The 19,451-nt window shown below is 37.6% G+C and overlaps 2 protein-coding genes across 3 annotated transcripts; one reads left to right on the forward strand and one right to left on the reverse strand.

The window, feature by feature from the left end:
- Nucleotides 1–574: 574 nt before the first annotated feature.
- htr1fa (5-hydroxytryptamine (serotonin) receptor 1Fa) lies at nucleotides 575–18,341 on the reverse strand. 2 transcript variants are annotated; one of them, XM_026272480.1, is made up of 3 exons: nucleotides 18,147–18,341; nucleotides 2,449–2,576; nucleotides 575–1,792 (listed from the first exon to the last, which is right to left on the reverse strand). In XM_026272480.1, the coding sequence occupies exon 3, from the start codon at nucleotides 1,788–1,790 to the stop codon at nucleotides 708–710; it is 1,083 nt and encodes a 360-aa protein (XP_026128265.1). In that variant the 5' UTR covers nucleotides 1,791–1,792; nucleotides 2,449–2,576; nucleotides 18,147–18,341; the 3' UTR covers nucleotides 575–707. The 2 variants fall into 2 exon arrangements, with proteins under 2 accessions (XP_026128265.1, XP_026128264.1); XM_026272479.1 differs by lacking the exon at nucleotides 2,449–2,576.
- Nucleotides 8,506–10,388, forward strand: LOC113109010 (uncharacterized). The gene is made up of 3 exons (XM_026272481.1): nucleotides 8,506–8,774; nucleotides 8,861–9,030; nucleotides 9,444–10,388. Exons 1-3 carry the CDS (start codon nucleotides 8,612–8,614, stop codon nucleotides 10,050–10,052), a joined length of 942 nt encoding a protein of 313 aa, XP_026128266.1. The 5' UTR covers nucleotides 8,506–8,611; the 3' UTR covers nucleotides 10,053–10,388.
- Nucleotides 18,342–19,451: the final 1,110 nt, after the last annotated feature.

A 19,451-nucleotide genomic window follows, 5' to 3' on the forward strand; every position in this document is an offset into this window, starting at 1 on the left:
TGTTGGTCTGCAAAGCAGAGATGTATACACTACGCCAGGGGTCACCAGACTCGGTCCTGGAGGGCCACTGTCCTGCAGAGTTTAGCTCCAACTTGCCTCAACACACCTGCCTCACACAGCTAGACTCTTCAGGACATCGGCCCTACAGGAGCAGGTTTGGTGACCCCTGCACTACACCCCCCTCTGAAGACGGAGTGGGAATATGCAGCTCATTTGCATTTAAAGTGATACACACCAAAACAGCTCTTTTGTTGACACAACCCAAAAACGAAATTTTCCTGATGTTATAATAAATTATCTGTGGGATATTTTGAGCTGAAACTTCACAGACACATTCTGGGGACACCCAAGATGAATATTACTACTATCTCAAGAAAAAAAAGGGCAAAATAGGTGCCTTTTAAGAATGTAAAAATAACTAATTTCTTTTTTTATTTGCTCATTGTGACTAATTTTGCCAGCAACAGCAGGTCACATATTGTTTTAAAGCAGAGTAAATTCTTCAGACAAATAATGTCAAATAATTGCAAAATTACTTTGTACAAGACTAACTTTTTTTGGTGAGAATAAATTATCTAATTGTTTCAACAGCAACAGAGACTAAATGTAATTGTGCAGAATAATCCCTCTTTTAATTAAGTTCTTTGAACATTGTATTTGTTGAGTGTAATCGTTTCAGTTCACGTGACACAATCCCTTCATTGGCGTTAGAGATAATTCTTGCACTTGATCAACTTCTGAAAAGCCCTTTTAAAATCCTCATTAAAGATGGTGTAAATCAGCGGGTTGATGAGAGAGTTCAGATAGCCCAGCCAAGTCAGAAAGTTGGTCATCTCAGGAGAGAGACTGCAGGATTCACAGATGGTAACAATCACCTCATGGATGAAGAACGGCAGCCAGCAGATGACAAAAGCCCCCAGAATGAGTCCCAGAGTGGTGGCGGCCTTCCTTTCACGAGTGCTGGAGATGCGATGTCTCCTGACAGACTGCTCTCTACAAGACCGCTCTCTGCGAGACCGAGACTTTGGGCTTTTCACAGTGATGCGTGACCTGTCCCCATCGGTGGAGGGTTCAGACACTGATTTCTCTGGGGGGCTTAGTGTGTCCGGGGACGTCGGCTCCATGTCGCTGCACTTTGGAAGCATGTGTCCGTTCATCTCCGGCTTGTTGAGGCAGCTGGCTCTCCTGTTGTAAAGAGTCTTGGCTGCTCGGTAGATCTTGTAGTAGAGAATGAGAATGAGTATTAGCGGGATATAAAATGCCCCGAATGTGGAGTAAAGCGCGGAGCCGATGTTGTCGTGCTTAATGATGCATGTGTTTTCTTCCTGGCGTCTCAACAGCATTGGCGGCAGAGAGACCACTATCGAGAGGAGCCACACCACGCTGATCATAATGGCGGCCCGTAGCGATGTCCTCTTTCTCGAATACTCCACGGCGTCTGTAATGGCACGGTATCGGTCCACGGCGATGGCTGCGAGGTGCAGAATGGAGCACGTGCAGCAGGTTATGTCCACGATTAACCAGATGTTGCACATGACTTCACCCATGACCCACGTGTTCATCACAATGTAGACGATGCTGAAGGGCATGACTAATATGGCCACCAAAAGGTCGGTCACGGCCAGTGAGCAGATGAGATAGTTTGCGGGATGGTGCAGCTTGCGTGTGACGATGATGGCTGTAATGACCAAGCAGTTTATGGCCGTCGTCAGCACAGCAAGAAGTGAAAGTGTGAGGGAGAGGATAATCACGTCCAAGGGCTTGCCTGCATATGTGCCGTTTGATGCCATGCCTAGGACAGAAGAGGACAGACAGAATCACTGGGAAGGAAATAAAACAAATCTGCTGTGTGTATGATACAATGTGGCTTAGTTGTGCTTTGTTAAACATTTGAGCACTTAATCTGTGTTTTCCAAAGATCAAGGTTTGGAACGACGTGAGGGTAATTATTGATATTTTTGGGTGAACTGTTTAATTCTTGTTTTATTTTTTTTACAGTGTGGTTCTTAAGATATAAATGGAGAAGTCTTGATGTAGCTTGATGTCTGCTTCACATATATCTTATCTTACGATAAAAAAAAAAAATGTAATCATAAGCAGAAAGACCACACACTTTCTTTTATACTGTTTGCTCAGCACGCAACCACAACATTTCACGTTTTACAACAACTTTTAATGATTCACCAGTTATCAGTTTGAATAATTCAACAAACATCTGACTCACTTATTGAACCACCAAGTCATCATACTTTTGTATACTATTTTTGTCCAAATAGAAATCAACTGAAAACTGTGATAAGGCTATGCAAATCACATTAAAAGAAACAATCTAATGGCCTTCATAGTCATTAAATAATTTTATTTCTTGTGTTCAGTTTGTTTAACTAGGGAACACTTCCGAGTTCACCTGATTTACTCCATTGAAATATCATGCCGGGCTTTTCATACCTGCAGAAGTGCTGCTTATTCATCAGACAGCTTGTGTCTCTGTGCATTAAGCGAGCTGCACGTCATCACAGCATTGTGCTCAAAGATCCTGACCAAGGTGGTCCATGCCATCATTTGCCACAAATCATCTGAAAGGGAAGAAGATCAAAAAGAGTGTTCATGTCAAAGGGAAGTTTGTCAGACAGTGCTTGCAGAGCACGGGAGGGAATAGATGTTGTGAGTGCCGCTGAGACCATTAATTAAAGAGGAATATAATTTTCACTCTCTTTTAAAAGGAAACTGGGCTGGAGAAAGCCACATAGACCAGACAAATGAGCTCTCCGTATGCTTTCTCTTCACTACAGCAATTAGTTTGACCAACTTGCTTATTTTCATTACATCAGACATCTTTTTTATTTTATCGTTTATTGCCGTCCCTTGAACTCGTGTAATGTTTGACATCTTTTTCACAATCTGCTACCGTCAGCATAGCACTACATAAATGTAGAAACGGTTAATACATTTTTTAATAATTAGGATTGTTTAATGTTTTTGAAAGACGTCTCTTATTCTTGCCAAGGCTACTTATCATCATTTATTTGATACAGAAAATCCAGTAATATTGTGAATTATTATTTTAGTTTTGCACTTTAAATGTAATTTATCCTTGTGAAGCAAAGCTGAATTTTCAGCATCACTGCTCCAATCTTCAGTGTCACATGATTCTTTAGAAATCAATCTAATATGCAGATTTGCTGCTCAAGAAACATTTGTTATAATCGTTTAAAACAGTTAATAGTTAAAAGCTTAATATTTTAGTTTGTAAGCTGCTATTTTTCATGATTATTTGATTAACAGAATATGCAATATATTATAATACACACACACACATGCACATGTATTTTGCATGTCTATGAAATGAGCTTAAAAGTGTGACAGAGTAATAGAAAGGGTTGTACTGAAGCACATTTCATTGCACACTGGCAGTGTGTCTGTGTGTTAGTGCTGGCTGTGAGAATACGGTTGTCATAGTGACTCACAGGGACAGGCTTTCTGAGGAAAAGGCCAAAGCTATACAACAAAAATTGATTTTAAACACTCTACAAGCTCGTTCTCTGCCAGCACGATGATGTTGTTGTTTTAGTCAGGTTGGTTTTGGTGAAAAGTCAGTTTATCTGAAGAACAGATAAAACCATGGAATTTGTCTCTGTATGAGAAGAATTAGTTCCTTGTCTGACAGATTAGATTATAAATTTGAGAAATGTTTGAAAAAAAGTGGTAATGGCTGCTGAAAATTCAGAAGAAAAGAGTGAATATATGATATGAATAACATAAACTGATGAATGTATATATAAAGCACCAGAAATCAGGCTCTCAGCAAATGGATTGTGTTGATTCTGCAGCTAATGGAGTTATTTAACTCAATGACACAGTGCCACGTTGTTAAATTGCTTATATTGATCAGACAACGCTCTTCACTGATGAGAAAACTTTTCAGATTGAGTCTGAGACTGAGTTTTAAAGTTTTCCTCTTCGTAGCTCACATGCTGTATTTCCTAATCAGACATTTGGACACATCATAAATCTGATTCAATCAGATGCAGTTTTCCTGCAGCTCCAGAGTAATTAGTCACATGATATTTACGATGCAGATTATTTCATTTCACATACTTCTGGGTGGTGCGTGTGCCAGCCAAGCAACTGCCATTGAGATGAATGGGAACGTTAATGGATATCTGTCTCTAGCTGTTTTAGTGACAGGTGCTATTAGAAGGAGACAGATGCTCATACTAAACAGCATTTTATTTGACAAAATGCCTCTGAATGCCTAATGTGTCATTCATATTTTTTCTCAAAAGACTGCAAAATCTTAAATGACCCTAACCCTTTGTCATCTGTGATGTCCAGACCTCTGTAAATTTTTCATGTTCAAAAATAACATTTGTTCTCTGATTCAGAGTATAATTCAGAATTTTTAGCGTCTGTTGTATGAAAATAATCGCTGCAAGACGCTTCTGAAGTGAACGAGTCTTCAGAGAGTTGTGAGCTAGAGAGAGAGAGAGAGAGAGAGAGAGCTTTTAAATGCTTTTCTGATGTGATGTGGAAAGGGAGAAAAAAGTTGGCATGAATAATAAACAACTGATACAATTACTCCCCTCATAAATGTAGTAAAGTATTAACAAACTTTGATGCAATAAATAGGGTATGATGTAAAAATGAGCATTCCTCCAAAAACGTCCACATTTCTGTCTCTTTTCAAGTGTTAGTTGTATTTATAGGGTTGTATTATAGCACAATTCTATAATAAGGGGGTTATTATAGAAACCCCCTGGACCTCACTAATTTTCAAAGCCTGGCTCCGGCCATGAGTATATGTAGTTAATTAATATTACACAGTATGTAAATGTGTAATTACACTCTAACAAGGACACCTTAAAATAGTGTAACCTTCTATCAAAATCGATATTTGTAAACATTGTGAGAGTATAAGAAATTCCACCTGAGTCTTTTTGCATTTTTACATCATATATACATGAGAATATAAATCTCTGCTTTTGTGCTTCTTTCAGTAGTTCTTTTCTACAGAACAAACTTTCTTTTGCCTTCTGCTGTTCATCGTCTCACCCCACATGCTCTGCTCGCTCTCGTGTAGAGATCTCTTGAGTACACTGACATTGCCAGAAATAATACAAAAAGGCATAAGAACTTCATTGAAGTATGTTGCAATATTTATACGGTGGAGCTTCCTGAAACTGTCTGTTACATTTCATGTGACTTTTATTCCTGAAATCAACAGATACACTGTAAAAACTCCTGTTTAATATATATATATATATATATATATATATATATATATATATATATATTAGCTGTGGTCGCCAGATATTCACTTAAAAAAATACACTGACAATATTTCATGTATTCTGGCATGGGATTTTAAGGTAGAATTTGTACAAAGTTTTGCATTTAAAAAAATACTCTGGTAACCACCATAGCATTACAGCTGGTAAATAAACATGATGTTCATCACAATGTGTTTTTTTCATGATCCGTAACTGATGAACATGCATACACAGCAACAGATTCACCCACACAAACACAAAACTCTATCAGTGTGTCTTTTACGGGGCGCCAAGTGTAACCTGATGATGTAATTTCATGGACTAAATGAACTGCGTGACCCTAAGTGCAGATGCACTTTAATGCATTGCATTTCATACACAAAATGAAAGACGCCAGTAGCATTTTGTTCAACCTATCTGATAGATGAAATGTATATCTCTTTCATTGAATAAGCATTTTGTGATATGCTGGAACCATTTATTGTCTTGTTAAATCGAATATAATTTTCCTCCAGCAGTTTCTACAGCATGGATTTCTAATTCAATTATCAGACTTTACACAAACATTCAACACTTTTAATGTTAAAAAGAAAGTTCTTAGAAACATCAGATGGGACTTTTTTTAATTTATTTTTTAATAAAAAAGTTGTAAAGATTATATAACAAAAAAGTAATGGAAGTTTAAGTTTATGAAAATATAAACTATAATAATTTAAATATTTATATTTTATATAAAATATATATTTGACCAACCATGTTTTCCATTAAAATTGCTAGAAATCAAAACCAAAATTCTGATGTTCCAAATTTGAGGTTGATATCTCCAAAAATGAGCTTTCAGTGAGATTTTGTTTGGCTGTGGTCTCAAGCTTTTCCACTAGATCACCATCAAACCCCATTAGTAACCAGTTAAGGGCGCCTTAATTTCTATAAATGGTTTGTTGCCTGAAACATGTTTTTCCATACTTTTCTCAATATTTATGTAGACATCACAATCAGAAGAAGTAAGGGTTAGTATATTTGATTTAAATTCAACCTCAAAAAACACATGAAACACATGCTACGAGAACCCTGGACTTGCGTTATAGTTCACAATGAATCAAAAAAAGGATAATCAGTTTTTTTCCTAAACTGAAAAATAAATGAAAGCTATATATATATATATATATATATATATATATATATATATATATATATATATATATATATATATATATATATATATATATATATATATATATAGTGGTTTTAATCTAGATTAATCTCACTGTGATCTTCAAATTAATACATTAATCTAGATTAAAATGGCTCATTCGAATTCTGCCGAAGGCATTCAGAATATATGTTACGCAAATAAAATTGACAAACAGTAAGTCTTTGAGAAGGGGTTTATCAAGCTAGATGGTGCATTAGAAAAGGGGCTCATCTCCTATTTCCAAAATGCATCACAAAGTGCTTGAAAAAGCTGTAAACTAATTCCACATTGCACAAGGTGCAAACAACCGTACGCCTGTTTCACACATACTCTGTCTGCAGTGGGTATGCATTGCATATTTTTTTACGCACCCATGTTAACTGATTCCAGTTGCGTTCCAGGAGCGTTGCGTCTGCAGCAGTGCAGCGATCGTTTACGTACTGAGTAGCGAACTGCAAACGCGTCCTGTGTGAAAGCACATCGAGTCTGTGCTGCACCACATACGTAACGCACACGGACTGCATACGCACTGCAGATGGACTATGTGTGAAACAGGCGTGAGCAGAGCCATAGCTGGGGTCAGCGGGGAGCCGGTGAAGGTTGTACAAGTGGGCCCTGTTTGAAATTGTTTAATTTGTATGTACGTTTATTTTTATTTATTTGTGCTATTTACACAATGTTTAAGTTTTTTTCAAGTTTGTAGGTGTCAAGGTACAGAAACCAAATAATTAAATGTAAAATAGCACTGGATAGTCTTCAATGTAAAAATGAAATATACAATCAAACCTACATTTCTTCAGACACCGTTCAACATTTCTCACATTATTACAGTTTTGCTATATATATCAAATATATCTGGTGTCTGAATAATTTTTGGTTTGACTGTTAAAACTACAAATTAATTCAGTCAAGAGCAGTGAGTGATATTCATTCATTTTCTTGGATTAACATTAAAGCAGCTCTCTTTCACATCTTTTTGTTTGTTCAAACTGTGATTTGTATTTGTTCGTTCCGGTGCAGGAGGGACTTAGAAGAGAACTTCGCAGAAGAGAGCTCGGTTCAGTGTCGCTGTCTCTCTCTCTCCACACAACGAACACAGCGCGTGAGTAACCAGCTGCTCTGTTCAGCTTTTCCACGTCTTGTGTTTGGATGCTTTAATGTTTAAATCAAGAAGCGGTATGTCTTAAAAACACATGAGAAAGATAAGCTTTCGTGACGATGTGCAGCAGTGACCCGTCAACTGTCATGAGCATGTTTTTAGGCTGTCCTCAGCCAGCCGGTTATATAAAAGATCAAGGTCTAAGTCATCATAGCTCACTTAGTATAGACCCAGCTCCCAACCCAACTTTGAGAATAGATTAACGGCGATATTTTTTTTATCGCCAGATAAGAGTCTCGCGTTAACGCAGCACGTTAACGCCGATAACGGCCCACCACTAATTAAAATACTTTAGATTAAGACAGCATAAGCAAAACATTTCACAATAAGGTTGAGTTTTCAATTATACATCAGTAGATAAAATGATCAAAGTATAAAAAGATATTGACAACTCCAGGTTGTCAAATATGATGTCCATATTTAATGTGATGAGCTTCACCTGTGTAAACCTGAGGAGAGCTTCACACATCCAGTAAAAATGTTGATTAAAATGCAAAAAATTTTGATTATTTTTTTCCCCACTGATAATATTCTGCTAAATACGCTGAAATAATATCCCCATATACTGCCAATAATATAAAACAGCACCATTTTCAGCTGCCATTGTAGCAAACTGTAGCCAATTGTCACTTAAGGCTGGTTCACACGGCAGGATAATCAGGCCGATTTTAGCCCCGATTCACCCCTTCCGACAATCTTAGGATGCTCCGATTATCGTAAAATAATCTGATCAAATATTCCTGCCGTGTGTGGTGTGTTAAGACTGCTCTCCTCTGCTCGGAAGAATGTCGGGACCGCTCCGATCTCAAATCGGGGATATCCAACATGTTGGATTTATTTGGCCCGATTTCTTCTCGTGTGTGGTGTCCCCCGAGGACAAACGATAACGCAGCCTGTGGACTGTGGCGTGTAGCCAATCAGAAAGCGAGGTGACGAGGCGGTGAGGAAGTGCCGGGAAACAGAAACAAAATCAAAACAACCGGCGGAATGGCGCACCAGAAAGTCCGGTGGACGTCGGAGATGGAGGACCAACTTGTCGACCTGTGGCAACACAGGGAATGTTTGTACAACGTTTCGTGTAAAGATTATCACAACCGAAATGACAAGGAGAGGAACTGGGCAGAAATTGCTGCTGCACTTGAAATACCAGGTAATGTTTATCTACAGTAACGTTACCCATCGCTAGCATGACCATAACATTCGTTCATATAAATGTCTCGTGTTTGTTCATGTCAGTTGAAGAAGTGAAGACGCGGGCCACAACTCTAAGAACTCAGTTCAGCAAGCTTCTCAAAACTAAACCCAGTGGGACTTTTGAAAAGCCACTAACAAGCAAACAACGATGGCTTATGAAGAGACTGATGTTTCTGAGGAGGCATGTCACCCAACGTGCCACTGAAAGCAGCGTATGTACCTAATTGTTGACTGTTCATCAATATTTAAGTTTTATGTCTAACAATTATTGAGATTGAGGAGTCACGTGCCGATTTGGGTTGATTTGGGAGGGGTCTGAGCCGGTCGGCCCTGATGGCAGGATACGCTATTTCATTTTTTCCAATGAGCTGTTTTGTTTTATATGCTCCTAAGAAGAGACAATTATAGCTCTAGAATTGCTCAAAGTAAAAAAAAAAAAAAATCATACTTTATGATGTTGGTTTTAATAAATAATAAAAAAAATTAATCAAGGACATTTCTCTGGCATTTTTGCTTTATCAAAAACGTATCGAACCGTACCGTGACACAAGTGTATCGAACCGAACTGTGAATTTTATGAACCGCTACACCACTACTAAAGATCCATTTATATATTTTTATATAGCTGCCTCAATCAATTAAAGATGGCCTGGCTGCAGAGATGGACCCCTTGAATGATCCAGATGATGACGATGTCTCTCTAATGTCTGACGAAACATCTGCTGAGGAACCATCTGTTCTCCAGAATGATGACGACCTTTCCCCTCCTGTACCTTGTACACCTACTGCGAAGAGACTAAAGAAAAGCAAATCGGCTGATGCCATTGAAATGGAAAAATTGAAAATTTTACAGCAGATGTCAACTGCTTTTAAGGCTGGTAGAAGCAAACCTACTGCTGATAGTGACGGCAACTTTGGGGCACAAGTAGCTGAGGAGTTGAGGTCAATTAAAAACACTTTGGTAAAGACAAGAGTAAAGAGAAAAATAATGAATGATTTATATGAGGCTCAGGAGAATGATGCACAGGCATCTAAGCTTGCACCTAGTTTTTACCCTGTACCACCCTCTGTACATATGCCCAACACACAACCAACCCTTCTACACACATATACAACTCCACAAGAACCACCGCACCACATGCCTCTACCCATAGGTACACAACTGCTGCCAAATCAGTACCAGCTTCAAAATAATGAGACGCATAGCTACAGGAGAATGCTAGAAGACGAGTGAATACAGATTAAAGGGTAGATTGTCAGTCATGGTTCTCAAGGTTTACAACAACTACCTCTGTTTTTTGTGGTTAATCAGAAAAACAATGTGTTTGTGTCTTTTCAAATGCATCTTCAGTTATAAGTGTGTACATCCTTTATTGAGGTCTTTGTTTTATTTATATTTCGGCCTTTTTGTTATATCAAGGCCTTAAGTTGTATTTTACCACAGTTGTGGGAGTCATACACACCGCTATTGTTTCAAATGCTTAACCATTTCACCGTAAAGTGACATGAACTAATGTTTTATTGGATTGCTTATATCCTGAAGTAAATAATAAACAGTTATTTATTTTTCCAAGCAGACTGTTTTTTTTTTTTTTTTTCAATTTTGACCTCTACCCAATTGTTGTGAATTAACTTAAAGATTGAATTTGGTAATTTCATAGTAATACTACAAGTAGAAACAGTAACACAATTATTGCATTAAAATATGATGATGCTAAACCATTTGGTTATGCAGGCAGTTTTAATTTGTTGCTCAGGGAATTTCAGGTGGCTCTAAATATCAAAATATTAATATTGAATACAAACAGAGTAATGAATATACAATTTTGTAAACCTTAAAATATTCCAAAGTTAAATGTATCAGCGATTTCAGGCCCGAACATAAATGATCACATTCATCTAATCTTTCCTAACGATCCGCTAGCTGCCTGCCCCATAAGCATGCCGTCAAAAACGCGTCTCTGTAGGCAGCCTAGGCTCTGATATCTGCACACACAAAAACAGTTGCTTTCACCAAAAAAAACAGTTGCTTTGTGTGTGCAGATCTCAGAGCCTAGGCTGCCTACAGAGACGCGTTTTTGACGGCATGCTTATGGGGCAGGCAGCTAGCGGATCGTTAGGAAAGATTAGATGAATGTGATCATTTATGTTCGGGCCTGAAATCGCTGATACAACCTTTAAGGCAGTTCAGTATCAATTTCTTATTCATGTTCCATTTCCAGACACTTACAATTTGTAACTTATACTGAAGAAACAAGTAAAAAATGTTGTAATTACAGAACTATACATTTGTCAATGCAAAAAAAAGGGAAAAAGAATAACTGATTATGACATGTTTGAGCCTAAATGTAGTTGTCCTGCCAGGAAACCTTTCCTGCAGATGAAACAAAGTAGCTCTTCAGCTTTTCTCTTATTTGTTTGGCTGCCATGGAGCTGTTGCAGGGTCTTCCAGGTTGAAGAGGGAGCATGGCTCCCAGACCATCTTGTCTCCAGGTACCCTCCACAAATCTGTGGTCACCATCTTCTGAGTCAATCAGGGCTGGAGGTGCATATGTGTCAGACCGAATCCCACACAAATAATTGTGGAGACACACACAAGCTAAGGCCACCTTCTGTACCTTGTCTGCGTTGAGCATTATGGTGGTGAGGAATACTCTCCACCTGTTTGCAAGTATTCCAAATCCATTTTCCACAACTCTGCGTCCTCGAGAAAGCCTGTAGTTATAAACTCTCTGCTGATAGTCCATCTGACGAAATGAGTATGGCTTCATGAGGTCTGTGCGCAAAGGATAAGCATCGTCGCCCAGGAACACAAAGGGTACTTGTATGTCTGATTGTGGAAGTGGTTTTGCTGCAGGGATATTAAGAAGGCCCTGGTCCAGTGCTTTCTTGAAATCTGACTCATTAAACACTCCTGCATCTGATGCTCTTCCCTGTGCTCCCACACTGACATACAGAAACTGGTAGTTGGCATCAACAAGAGCCATCATTAACACAGAAAACCGCCCCTTGTAATTACGGAAGATACTTCCACTATGAGCTGGGGGCAAAATGTTTATATGTTTCCCATCTAGGGCACCAAGGCAATGGGGGAACTGCCACTTTTGATGAAAATCTTGTGCTATGTCCAGCCATTCCTCCTCTGTAGTTGGTGTCTGAAATGACAGATTTATGCATCAGGGCAAAGATCTTAAAGGGATACTCCACTTTAAAATGAATATTCTGTCATCATATACTCACCCTCATGTTGTTTCAATCCTGTAATCCAGACAGTTTCTGGTCTCATTGACTTCCATAGTAGGAAAAAAATATACTATGGAAGTCAATGAGACCAGAAACTGTCTGGTTACTGATATTCTTATAAATATCTTCCTTTGTGTTCAGCAGAAGAAAGAAATTCATACAGGATTGAAACAACATGAGGGTGAGTATATGATGACAGAATATTCATTTTAAAGTGGAGTATCCCTTTAAATAATTCAACTTTCAGTGAGGACCACTGTAATATTTGAAGTGATATCAAATATTTGTTAAATACTTTAGACTATTTAATATATATATTCAAATGTTTTATTACTGTTTTTATCTAAATAGGTGTGTGTATTAAAAAAAACTACAACAAACATTTCATTAGTAATGTAATGTACTTTAGACATTACCTTGAGATAATCCTTAGCAAGTGCTTGGTACAGGGCTTCACATGTTTCAGTGACAATCTGGGAGATGGTTGACTTTCCAACTCTAAACTGGAAGTTTAAGGATGTAAAGGACTCTCCTACAAGATAAAGAAACAACATTAGTGGCATTCAGCTGATTTAAACACAATAAACGAAACAGGCTGTTGCAAACAAACCTGTTGCCAAAAATCTTAGTGTTAACACCAGTCTCTCCTTCGCAGAAATGGACAGTCTCATGTTTGTATCTTGCTTTGTGATCAACGGGGCTACTTTATTGAGGACAAACTCAAGCTCCTCCACACTCATACGAAGTAGCTCCTTGACCCCTTCTCTGTCAGAAACCTGTAAAATATAACAATACAAATAAAGTCGATGGGCATTACTACATCCACAACTGCAGTCCACCAGAGTACATGGAAACGAATATATGAACGTTTATTTCAACGGTTATTAATCTGTGTAGTACGTAACAACATTTCTATGAGATAAAACAACAACTTATTACCTCCATATCATGATGAAGCATGTACAGTCCATGCTCGCGTTGTCTCCACCTCTTTGACCATCGCCTTTTCTTGTTTTTCTTATGGTTTTTTTCCGTTAATAACAAAGCACAAACTATGGCCACCGCATCCTCTTCGTCCGCCATGATTGTTTACTCTAAAGTCACGTTTGATCTCGAGGGATTTTGCGAGATTTCCCGTCTGACACGAGAATGCTCGGGAGTCAAATCGGTTCGTGTGTGATGTGTTGATATTGCCGTGTGGCTGCACACCACACACGGAACGACCAAAACTGTTAGACCCGTGATTTTTTATCGCCGTGTGTGGGGTCTCTCAGGTTTGGAAAATCGGCCGACAATTTTAAAATCGTTCCGTGTGAACCAGGCCTTAGTTGTAAAACTCTGGCAAAGACTTTAGACTAAAACTGAAAAAAAAACATGCTTATCATATCTGTATATTAAAATAAGCGGTATATTACATTTACATGATCAGTGTTGCTTGAATGACAGGCACCTCAGATAACAGCTGGAAATAGCCAAAGGCAAATGTAATAGTATTATTCTAAGTGATTCAGTAATACGGTACCTTTATGCAACATCCATCAATACTTGATATCAACAGTATAAACTTTCACATTTCTAAGATGCTAAGCTATGAATGAAGTTCAAGACACGATGCACCACCTGTTGATGTCCCTGTAATCCAGAAAGAGCTCTAATTGCATTTTGAGTGAGGTGCCTCTCAGCACTGGGTCTGAAAATGACATGTCTGATGAGAGTGCTTAATACACACTTCCTCTTCACAGCAGGTACTAATGAAAAAAGATAACGGTGCCACTTGGCGTAATATAACGAGTGATGTCATCAGAGCCAGGGCAGTATCAAATCTGACAGAAAGAGAATAATTACACTTACATAAAGTGTGAAAAAAGGGGCGTTTGAGAAAATGATGGACTAAGAAACTGATAGAGAAGACTTGAAAGCAGGGACGCATGCTTCATTTCTGCTTTCAATTACATTCTGCATATCTTCCTATGACAAGAGAATGGCAAAAATCATGATGATAACTGAACGTGTCATCATTTTGAATGAAGTGGGAATTATGAGTTCTACAAGCACAAAGATCCAGGCGTTTGAAGGACAAACACTGAATGAGGCAGCACACATACAGTACGAGGTACCCTGAGCATTGTACGGTTGCTTTAGAATTTCCTTCACCACTTGAGGGGAACAAAGTGCTTCTTCGCAATATATGCTGTCTTTGCTGAATGACTTTGGAGTTTGGGGAGATACAGTAGCATGACCTTCATTAAAATGATAATTCTGTCATCATTTACTCAGCCTCGTGTCATTTCAAAATCCTCTTCTGTGGAACATAAAAAGAGGAATTCTGAATAATGCATTCACTACTCTTTTCCATATAATGAAAGTGAATGAGAATCCAGTGCACACCACCATCAAAGTATCATAAAGCAATTTTCCATATGACTCAAGTCTTCCGAAGTCATGTGATTTGTGTGAAGAACAAGCCAAAATGTAGCACTCATTCACACCTTTGCTTGTTCAAACTTGTTGCATTGCGACAATACTGTTGTCAATGATGATTTACCATAACCTTGTTTATGTCCAATGTTTTTTTTTTTTTTTATGTATATCAAGGCACCATTTAATCAAGATCTCATGAGCATTTAAGTAGTACGTAAAATTAGGTTTACCACACATTTGTTTACCTCTGTATAGATAGTAAAATGTAAAATACTGATGCATTTACAGTATCTAAAATCCATTTGTATTTCATTTAAGTACACATCAATAATTTTAAACGAGACTACACTTCAAAATCTTGAACGAATAGTATTTGTGCAATTGTTTACCCATTACTTACACAATATTTATTTTGTTTGCCTTGGAACAAAGCAGTTTTAACTTTAAAAATTGCAAGAAAACAAACCATAAAATTGTGTTGTAAACCACATATTCAGAATCCTTCTTTTTGTCCTTTGGAACTGTTGAACCAAATAATTTCTAATTATTCTAATTCAAATAAATTCCAATGGCTTTTAGATTCCTTGAACTTAATCTTTTAGATCAAATCTTCTGAACTCTTTGATTTGAACTTTCTAAATGAATCTTTTGAATAATGCTGAAAAGTAATTTTGAAAAGTAGTTAGGTATAAATTGCACATATAAATACATTTGCGATAAAGGATTCAAAAATATTATAGTTTCTATAGCTATGAATATGTAAAACAGCTTACATTTGAGATATTGTCAGTATGTCCAAACATTGTGTATTTCAGCATTTACCCTCCCTAAATCCATAATGTGGAAATGGGTGGCGAGTACATTCTTCAACATTTCTCCTTTTGTGCTCCACAGAAGAAAGAAACCCATATGTGATTGTAATGACATGAGATTGAGTAAATAATGACCTTGATGTCATTTTGTCGAACTGTCCCTTTAACGACTGCTGCACATCTTCAGCTGCATTTTGATTAAAGTGATGGCAATGCTCTCATATGCCCCGTCTGAGATGGGAGAAAAATAACTGACCTGCCATTCTTTGTGTCAAAGGAATAACCATTAAATGGTCTCCTCTTGAAAGAAGTCCCTGTGTCTTTGTTAGAACAATTTCAAACTTGAGCTGAGGCACTTAACAATGCAATTACTATTACTCAAAGAGATGCCTGGAGATTGTATGCTATTTCTGTTACATCCGCTGTGTTTCTCAGAAGGTGCTCCATGGGAAAATATGCTTCCTGTTTTCAGTTATGATGCCAGCCGTGGAGAAGGTGTTGGGACAATAAGATACTAAACAGGGCCATTTATTTGGATCAAAGTGATGCAAAGCAGTCTTGCAAATTACATCTCTTATGCAAACATGCCGTGAACTGAAACAATGGACGTGGCTTTATTACCCTGTCTTGTTAGAATGGCCTTTTCTGGATACCTCTGGTATTGTATCCGAGAACACGGTCCACAATTTGTCCTGGTGCCCACAGAAAAGCACAGTTTCCAAGACGTCTCTGGGGAGGAATTTCATTGATTTTAGCCTCGCTAATACCTACACCTACAGCTGTGAAACCACATAACATCTGAGCTGTGTGAAAATGCAATCTTTGAACTAAACCATTATAAACTTTTAAAAATGTTAACAATGTGAATATTCATGTCTTTACAAACACAGTAAAAAGGTACAATCATGGAAACAAACACGTGTGTGTGTGTGTGTGTGTGTGTGTGTGTGTGTGTGTATATACATATATTGCATTACATTAAATTCTTTATACTAGAAAAGCGATCTTCGGAGTATTAATCAATTAATTAATTCATGTTAATTATTAATATTCTTTACACTAATAATTAATAATAAATCTGTTTAAGAATAAAATGGCTATTTTACTTTATATAATTCTGTGGAAATATAGTGTAATTCCTATATCTAGCCCCTTTACGCTTCTCTGCACACGATCTTTAATAATTTCAAAACTGTTCACTGTGAGAAGAAAAAACAAAAAACACAGAGACTGTTCCACACACACTTCTCTAGACTAAACATATGACTGCATCCAAGGCTTTGTTCTCAATACAGAAACTCGGACTGGTGTGAAATGACAAGACAAAGTCCATAAGCTCCTCGCACTCTAAACCTATGCTGACAAATGCTCCCGAACGGAGAGTTGCCAGTGCATAACACAGTATCCGTTATTGTTGACAAATGACTCTTGCACAACATGTTATTGTGCCTCACTGTCTCTGGATGAAGTCCAGAATTCTTTCTTTTCTCTAAAACAGTGGTGAGATATAGAGGGTATGAGGTAGACTTTCATCCATCAGTTGCATGTCATGTAAGAAGGAAATGCAAAGATCAATTGGTAAAGTATCAAGCGTGCAGCCAGTATGCTAATGAAAGAAAACAGTATTCACCAATTACATCTAGCAAAAACTAGCAATAACCAGAAATCTCCAGTAATTGTATAAAAATGAAATACTGACTCACACAGTGTTCTCATATTGTATGTTAAGATGGAGGCTTTTCTTCTGGATCCTGAAAAACCCTTCTTCAATCATTTGCATGTCAGGGGGAGTAAAAAAAAAAAAAAAAAAGAAAGAAAAATGACCAAGAACAACTTCATCAGCCAATATGCTAATGAACAGAAACAAAATTTGCCCATTACTGGCCAGTATGCTAATGAGACATATACAGTAGTGTGGAATTTAGACATGATTATAAATAGCAAAGGACATGCTCATGGTCAGAAAAACACCAAATATGGACCTAGATATTCAATATTCACAACAGTCTATATTGTCTCCCAGCAGTCCAAAATTATTTAAATTATATATGCAGCAAAGGAGTGGAGAAAGATATGTAAACCTGATTATTGTGTTTGCATATATATATATATATATATATAGCAGTATTATCTGTTGCATATTTTGGTTACTTTAAAATAGGACCAATCAGTCTTATTTTCTGTGCACCGCTTCACTGCTTTTTCTCTTATCACTGTTTAATGTTGCCATGCACATACTGTAGGTTGGTAGCAGTATTTGTGTGATCAATTAATGCATCCGTCGAAAATCAGTTCAGAGTGGATTTCTATAGGAATACTCTGTGCATGTGTAAAGCACACATCAGTCACCTCATACAGACAACATTCATTCCCAATGACCATCAAAACGATCATTAAACCAGCATCTGGGCTAGTTATACGTGCAGTACAGTACATGTTTTAATCATAAAACTCCAGTGATTCAGATTAAGAATGAGATAATCACAGATTTGAGCTGATAAAATCATGTGTCTCATAAAACTCTGTTCACACGAGACAGGGCAGGAGACTGGAAACAGAAAATAACACACAGCAAGATAAATGATGTGCACTGTTATCGATTTAATTGAAAAGCAGACATTCGTTTGAGTTAAAAAACAAACAAAAAATAAATAAACACAACCAAAACAAACTTACTGTGTCTCGATAATCAAGTTTATTTAAACAATATTTACTTGGCAACAAGCCATTACCAGGCAACAGCGCAAACTTGATACAACTTTAAAGGCGCCACTAAACCGTCGTTAATGAGGAACTTCCAGAAACCTCTGGTTTAAACACCAGTATAGCATTAAAATGAAGCAATGACTTACGCTGTGATGTGATGTGTTGGGATGAAGGCATTCCTCTGGAAGGCTCACGCTGGAATGTGATGTTTCTCCTCACGAGACAGATGAATGTCTTTCACAGGTGCACACGAGCGCTCGTGCTCATACTTACGCACGTGCGCAGCTAAATGAGCTACTAGACGGAGCGACTGCTTGGTACAGGTAAATTTAGTTAGTGTAATCGCTATCTATTATGCATCTCTCTCTTTCTCTCTCTCTCTCTCTCTCTCTCTCTCTCTCTCTCTCTCGCAGTATAAAATATTCAGGAGGCTGATGTGTGCTTTGCAAAATAAATAAATAAAATAAAAAACGTGTGATACGATATAATTGTAAATATTATTAGTAGCTTATCACACACCCATTATTGTTATATGAAATACATTTAAATATCCAATTTGCATTTGAAATAGCCTACGCAGTTTCCCGCCAAATCCTTTTCGACAGATCTAAATAAAGGTCATTAATAACAGCTTACCATAGCGAAACAAGGTAAACACATTTTGGCATCGCTCAGAACTGTAGCAAAAACACAGTCATTACCTTCACAGGATATAGGTAAAATATCAGCATTAGCTAAGTGCAAGGACAGATGTGCTTTTGCAGTCACCCTTCCATGCTTGTCTCAAGTTTACATTAATATGTGCCTCCATGATGTCTTGTAATGAGACATGCTTGTGTTTGTAATGAAACAGAGCAAAACAGCAGTGCAAATGGAACTCTAAGGATACAGAATAATGCAAGACATATTTATTTTGGTATTTCATTATAAACTCAAGAACAGTCTACATAAATCATATGACATAATTGTATTATTTAACCTTTTCTTTGGTGTGTTTTTAGTAGCAAAAACAGCCATAATAGTTAACGTGAACATCACTTTAGCAGCTTACTGTTTCAATAAATTCTCTCTCTCTCTCAATCAGAAGTTACACGGAGAGGAGCTAAATGTAGTTTGCTTGCCTGGTTTACATGATGCATAATACAATTCCTTTTCAGATATGTACATATTTTGCATATGTTTCCATTTACCCAGAGTCTAGAATATATGAGTAAACTAGAAGCAGCATGTTTCAACAGTCAAGCAGCCTTGCAGACAATGGAGAAAAAGCGAAAAATGAAGGTTTGGGAATTTAATTAGCAGAGCTGTTGATGCTGAAAAGGTCAGACTGTCACTGTCAGTGGCCTTTGATTTTCTTTGTGCATGCAACAGTAAGACCCTTTTCATGAGTAAATTGGTCTCATCCTCCCTGTTTAGCTTGTGGTAAACTGTAAAATGTCTCCAATTAAATG

Source organism: Carassius auratus, chromosome 9 (genome assembly GCF_003368295.1).
Source record: "Carassius auratus strain Wakin chromosome 9, ASM336829v1, whole genome shotgun sequence".
Taxonomy (NCBI): Eukaryota; Metazoa; Chordata; class Actinopteri; order Cypriniformes; family Cyprinidae; genus Carassius; species Carassius auratus.

Excerpts from the sequence above, each read along its gene's own strand:
- LOC113109010 (XM_026272481.1), top strand. The coding sequence starts at position 8,612 with ATGGCGCACCAGAAAGTCCGGTGGACGTCGGAGATGGAGGACCAACTT. Across the intron at positions 8,775-8,860 it reads TGCTGCACTTGAAATACCAG|TTGAAGAAGTGAAGACGCGG; the intron begins GTAATGTTTATC and ends TGTTCATGTCAG. Across the intron at positions 9,031-9,443 it reads AACGTGCCACTGAAAGCAGC|CTGCCTCAATCAATTAAAGA; the intron begins GTATGTACCTAA and ends ATTTTTATATAG.
- htr1fa (XM_026272479.1), bottom strand. The coding sequence starts at position 18,177 with ATGCCTTCATCCCAACACATCACATCACAGC. Across the intron at positions 1,793-18,146 it reads CCAACACATCACATCACAGC|GCATGGCATCAAACGGCACA; the intron begins GTAAGTCATTGC and ends CTTCTGTCCTAG.